This window comes from Panthera tigris, chromosome D1 (genome assembly GCF_018350195.1).
Source record: "Panthera tigris isolate Pti1 chromosome D1, P.tigris_Pti1_mat1.1, whole genome shotgun sequence".
NCBI lineage: Eukaryota > Metazoa > Chordata > Mammalia > Carnivora > Felidae > Panthera > Panthera tigris.
This window is the reverse complement of record NC_056669.1, coordinates 62,266,852-62,273,745: the sequence shown is the minus strand read 5'-3', so window position 1 is coordinate 62,273,745 and position 6,894 is coordinate 62,266,852. Positions and strand designations below refer to the sequence as shown.

At 39.4% G+C, this 6,894-nt stretch overlaps 1 protein-coding gene across 1 annotated transcript; it reads right to left on the bottom strand.

Annotated features, from left to right (window-relative positions):
- Positions 1–1,679: 1,679 nt before the first annotated feature.
- Positions 1,680–2,627, bottom strand: LOC102960163 (olfactory receptor 56A3). The gene has a single exon (XM_007083134.1). It carries the CDS (start codon positions 2,625–2,627, stop codon positions 1,680–1,682), a length of 948 nt encoding a protein of 315 aa, XP_007083196.1.
- Positions 2,628–6,894: the final 4,267 nt, after the last annotated feature.

Below are 6,894 nucleotides of genomic sequence, written 5' to 3'. Positions count from 1 at the left end.
TAATTATGTCAGTACCTGTTTTTGGTGTTTGTTCTTTTTTCCAATAGTAGCTCATAATGGTATCTAGAAGAAGAGGAGTGAGATACCAATTCATTGTTCTTTATTGTGAGACAGAGAAGAACAAGAAATGGACAGTTTTGCAGAATGAAAACTTAAGTAGGCCCAGGATGAATCAATGAAGGCTAACAGGCCTAGATTTTGGGGACAGTATTGGCATTAGACTGTTGAGAGATTTTCCTTCCATGATGAAACAAGGAAACACACTTATGAGTTGTTATTAAGGTGCAAAAGCTTATATTTATTTATTTATTTATTTATTTATTTATTTATTTAACGTTTTATTTATTTTTGAGGCAGAGAGAGACAGAGCATGAACGGGGGAGGGGCAGAGAGAGAGGGAGACACAGAATCGGAAGCAGGCTCCAGGCTCTGAGCCATCAGCCCAGAGCCCGACGCGGGGCTCGAACTCACGGACCGCGAGATCGTGACCTGAGCTGAAGTCGGCCGCTTAACCAACTGAGCCACCCAGGCGCCCCTCAAAAGCTTATATTTAGAAAGAATCTTTTAAAATAAATTTTTCACTATTCACAAGGGTAACAGATGAGTAACATGATACACAATGAGACCACATAATTTGTTCCCCAGAACCCAACTTTTTGTGTAGTTGTGTAAGCCTTACCTTTCAGACCTTTAACTCTCTATCTAGTGCTTTCTTATGTTGTCAGGTAACTTGCTACATATAGATATGCCTTATTCCATTCCTCATTCTCTCCCATTGAGAAAAATATGTTCTTGGAACTCATATTGTATTACCACTAACCATAGTTTTAGCTCCTGACAGCAACAATATTCTATTTTTGTGTATTCATATCTGAAGAATTACCAGGACACAAAGTATCTTTAGATACTATACAATTAACATGAAAATAATGTTCAGATATTACAGTTTTGATATTTAAATTATTATTACTGCATCATATATTATAATCCTTGCAATCTTTAACTCTTCAGCAGAGCTATCTGTGCATATCATAAAATATGACACTCTGGATCCAAAAGATAAATGTCCTCCCCTTTGGGGAGGAGAATTTAGGAATCTCTTAAATCTGATCAAACTCATTGCTAATTGTTTCACAAATGAGAAATCCAAGAAAAATCCCAGTTCTCTTGCAATGCACATTTCAAAAGACAACCCAATTACAGACCCAGTTACACATGAATAGCAATCTTCCATCATTCAGGACTGAAATTCAACTCCTATGTCTTTGTATCCAATATGCTTCCTTCTGTGGAAATAAGAATAAGAATGCATTACACATTACATAACTGTACCCCCAAATATCCACAGTTGTATATTCAAGAATGCAAAGGCATGAAATATTAACAGCTGTATATTCAGGAATATAAATTTGTCACTTCAGAACCTACCCATGAAATCTCTGTATGTTGTTAGTATAGGATAATATGTGTGGAGAAAAAAAGTAAAGTGGTCAAGGATATTGTTAAAGTAAAAGTGAGACAAAAGGAAACTTACAATGAAACTTAAATTTTATTAAATAAGACACAATATCCAATAACCAGTTTGAAATTGTAACTCATAGATAAAATTTCAGCTGAATTACCCATTATTTCATTCAAACTTAAACTATATTAGGAATGAAGAGATCCAGTTGTCCTTATTACCACCCTTTCTTCAGTAATCTCTGGATTCCTTGCTTGATCTCCTGGGTCCGCACTCCATAAACTATGGGGTTGAGGGCTGCGGGGATGACATGGTGGAGGACGTTGAGCAAGACTGGAACATCAGAGGAGACCTTCTTCTTCACCACATGAGTGAGCACGAAGACCAGAAGGATGGTGCTGAAGAAGAGGATAAGGATGAAGTGGGAGCCACATGTGCTCAGGGCCTTGGCCACAGCACCCTCTGCCTTGAGTCTCAGCACCGCTCGCAGTATGAGTGTGTAGGAGAGGAAGATGAGGATGAGGTCAGATCCTAGCAGTGTCCAGCCTCCAGCAAACTGGAGGAGGCGATTGATGGTGACATCATCACAGGAGAGCCTGGAGACAGACATATTGGCACAGATACAGTTTTCAATGACCTTTCTCCCACAATAATGGAGTCTGGATGAGAGAACGGGAATAGGCACTGTAGAAATAACATTCCTGGCCAAAATAAAAATGGCAGCCTTGGCTACAAATTGGTCAGTGATGATGGATGGGTACCTCAGTGGATGGCAGATGGCCACATAACGGTCATAGGCCATGACCATGAATGTGCAGGACTCCATGGCAAGGAAACAGTTCATAATGTACATCTGGAGGAAGCAGGCATAGAAGCTGATGGACTTGAGTTCAAACCAAAAGATGGCCAGGACCTTGGGAATGACAGTGAGGCAGAGCACAATGTCCAATAGGGAGAGGATGCTGAGTAGATAGTACATGGGCTCATGCAGAGAGGCTTCCAGCCATATGGTGATCAGGAGAACACCATTGGCCCCCATGGCCAGGAAGAAGAGAAGGCTTAGGGGGAGGGAAAAAGAAAGTTGCCAGGTGTGGGACCTGACAAAACAATTCAGGAGGAAATCTGAAACCTCAGAGGAGATGGTGCCATTTTGGTGTGCTGTCATATTTTGTCATATATTTCTACAGCTTTCTTGTAGTGGTCTGTAAAATTAGGATAAAAATTAGCTAGTGACACATGACACATGGATTTAGAACAATTTGCTTCACCTAGGTGACATGCTTGAGTCCTAGCAAGTCATCCAGAGTCATGTGAATTCATCTGTTTGTCCTTTGTGCCATGCTACTGGGATAATCTTATCAACTTAAGCAGTATAGAGGACTGAGGATATGTGCTTTGTTTAGATATGTTTGAATTATTCAACAGTTAAGTTTAAGGAAGTTTTATATCTTTGCAGCAACTAAAGAGAAGGAGAAATTACTTGGAAACTACTTTGTGAAAGGTGAGTCTCTAAATTTGTACTCTTAAATTTCTTCCCTTTTGTGTTTTATTCTTTAATTACCACCTAGACTACCACATGACAATTTAGCAATACGCACAAATGAGTAGCAGAGTCTGGCACAAAGTAAGGACTCAGGCGCATGGCCTTAGTTCTCTATGCCACCCCGCATTCCGTATTTTCAGCTATAGTTGGCTTTAATCACAGTTTGAAAAAATGATACCCTGGAATTAATGTTAGTTAATTTTCACCTTGTCTAAAATGTTATTTTAGTTCATTGGTGTTGATCCCACCAAAGAATTGCCAATATGTATTCATATATGTAGGATTATTAGCTTCAGGGAACAGTTTTAACAGTAGAATGTGCAATTCCACATAAGTGTGTGTGACAGTGGCCAAATAATTGCCAGTACATATTAATATATGTAGGATTCTTAACTTTGGTGAAGAAACAACCTTAAAAGTAGAATGTGCACATAGAAATGTGAGAATGATATGTGTCTTTAAACAAGATGAAAGTTGATTGTTCTGATTGCAATAATGTGAGGGTGATGAAGTCTACCTCAAGTCCTTTCGTTTCCTTTCTATATCCCTTTCGGTCTTCACTGTAACAATCCAGGTCCTCTTGTCTAGTGGTTATGCTGTGCCTTGGTGGAGTACTCACAAGGATTGGCAGATGCTGCACATACACGTGTTCATGAAGATAAACACCCATAGAAAAAAACATCCAGTCTTGAGTTAGTTAACAAAGGACCTTCTCCGGTCTTGGCCACTGTGTTCATTGAACTTTGTTTTTCCTTAAATTTTTCTTATTGGATACATTCACTTGTAAGTTTGAGACATAACTAATTGCACCTGAACAGCCCAGACCTTGCCACAATGACCTACAGGATGCACAACCTCATGCCACCAAATTTGAAATACTCCCTCCAAACACCACTTTCGTCATTTAGGTTTGTCTTTGATCTTTCCCACCCTCTGATCTAAGTCTTTGCAAAACTCTTTGATTGCACCCTCTGATCTAACTCTTTGCAAAATTTTTACACTTATTCTTATAGGTCAGAGCCCCCAAATTCACCATGCTCAAGAATCTTTTAATTTTCAATCATTCAGAGTATTCTTGGCAGGAATTGGGAATTAATTACATGAAAGGAAGGAATATCTTGAAATGACCATTAGAGGGTATAGCCAAATGGAAAAAAATGGCAATTCAGGCATGAGTATCCATGGAGAGGTACAGAAGAAGAAGCATATTCTCTTTGTCTCCTGAAGAACTTTAGGATAATTATAGCCCTAGGATGAAATTTCTGAGGACAACATAGGAGTGTTTTTTATCTGTTCTTTCCACTCACTGACTCTTCCTTTCTTCTCTTTTCTCTGGATGTTCCTCTGAGTTCAATCCATAATTTATCCAAAAAACATTGAACTACCTACTCAGCCTTAGAAGTAAAGTATCTGAGACCATGATGTTCTACTCCCCTCTTAAAATCTTGGATTGCAATCAGAGCTAGCCAGTGGAGCACTAGGGCTGAGGACCTAGAGCTAATGACTACAGGTTGTGGGTAGGGACAGGATGAAGAAGCCAGTGAGGTTGAAGAGCAATGATAAAATCAGAGACCCTGCAGGGTTAACTTTTATTAGACTGCAGGATAGCACTATGGAAGCCCTGTTTGAAAAAGGGGAAGGGTTGTTAGGGACCACCTAACTCCAAAACTCAGAATTGTGAGACCTCTCTCCCAAGTATCATTTCAGACATCATTGATCTAAACCAACCAGTGTGACAGATACCTCTATGATCTGTGCATAACTTTCTGTTTGTGGCAGCAATAGCTTTTAGAAATTCTTTATATTGAGCTGACATAGGAGGAACAACCTTCTGACTCTCACTGACCCTCCAACTGTGATCTCTGTCCTAAACCTAAAATATAAAGTTTATTTGTTTATTTTGAGAGAGAAAGCACACAAGTCAGGGAGGGGCAGAGGGACAGGGAGAGAGAAAATCCCAAGCAGGCTCTGTACTGTCAGTGCGGTGCCTGGGTGCAGGGCTTGAACTCATGACCTGAGCTTAAACTCATGAACTGAACCATGAGATCATAGACTCAGACACTTAACTGACTGAGCCACCCAGGTGCCCCGAGATTAAATTTCATTCCTATGCCATGATTCAAACATTTGTGGGCAGAAGATTCTTTGCCCTAAACTAAATTTTCATATTCACACATGAAACCCCCACGTTTGCAAATCTGAGTCCCAGATGATATAGTTACCTGACTCCCTCTGTTCATTAATCTACTAGAGACAAATTCCTGCCCCTCTGCATCTCTGGCAGCACCCAGCAAAAGATCCAAAAAGGCAAGAGAAGAGCAAAAGGGAAGGTCTCAGAGCATAGGTTCTCACAGGTGCCTCCTGACCTGAGACAGGATGCAGTCTCTACTACCCCATTTTCAGACTACTTCAGCAGTAGTGATTCAGGAATGGAATGCAGCACAGATCTGCATTGAAGAGAGAGATCCCCCCACCTTCACCCCATGTTCTCCTTAATCATGCTATAGCTACCTTTCAGGCATCCTCTACACAAACTTACATAGGATGGAGTAGGGGTCTGGCTCCACTGATACTGCTGTTCCAGTTAGTTCCTGAAGTATCTGGGTGGAGTTATAACTCCAGAACCTTGGGGACTTTGCCCTCTGGGAACTTTCCATCCCTAATTCCTTGTACCTAAAATGTTCTCCTGGGACAGACAAGCAGGCAGGTAGAAGAAAATGATTTTTTTCCTCTCTAAAAGCAAGGAGCTCTTGTAATTCAGCCGAACATTGACTGTGTGTTCTGTAGGCAGTTAGTCTCCTGGGTGTAGGGGTTTTACATCCATACATCCATTTTCACAGTTATTTGCAGATGCACACCTAGTGCCCTCCATGGGTCCAATAAGTTCACTCAGAAGTTCTCATGGGCTTCCTGCACGTAATTGTTAGATAAGTACCCCCTCACCATGTTATTGAATGGATTGATGTTAACTTATCATGACTTTTATCACTGCATTATAATGGCAAAAATCCATGAGAAACTTAAAAAGAATATTCCTGAGAAAATGCATTATGTTTTTCAGAGAAAAAAATCCCATAGAAATTTTTGCTGTAGTGAAAGATTTTTCAGCTGGGATGTATATAGAGCTATATATTAGGAAACATGATCTGTTCCTTCATTTCTTACTTTCATTTTGAACCTCATGTGAATTACTCATACCCCTCCAATATGGAGCAAACATGAACACTTTCTTTACTATTTATTTATTTATTTATTTTCATGAATCTTTTTTATTTGAGTGTAGTTGACACAAAATGTTTCATAGGTTTCAGGTGTGTAACCTAGCATTTCAACAAGTCTATCCATTATGCTATGGTCACCACAAGTGTAGCTACCATCTGTCACCATACAGAGCTATTAGAATACCATTCATTATATACCTTATCCTGTGCTTCAGTCTCTTTAAAGGTCTTCTTTTACTCTGTTTTTACTTCTCTCTCTTCTGTATATCTCAACATTGCTCCTATTTCTCTTTCCTTCAGGAGAATGAAAACTCTAGTGTCCTTAAAATATGTCCTTCTAATTAATCTTAAGTACACTCATTAGTTATCTGTTTGTTTATGGGAGAATACTTTGGAAATTGGCTTTCTAAGAATGTCATTGTGTTATAAATCTGATGTTATTCTTTGTTTACACCCAAAAGTAATTTCTAAAAATCTGTCCATGTTGCTTTAAGTCCACTTGATCTTTTTTGGTGGCTGTTCTATTCCCATTATATGCATTTTCCCTCTATGTAAGTAGTCAACACCCAAGTGACCTGTAATTGTTACTAAAAATATTGTTGCTGTCAATATCCTGTACACTTCTCTTTATAGACCTAAAGTAGATATATGTGGAGGATTTTTGATTC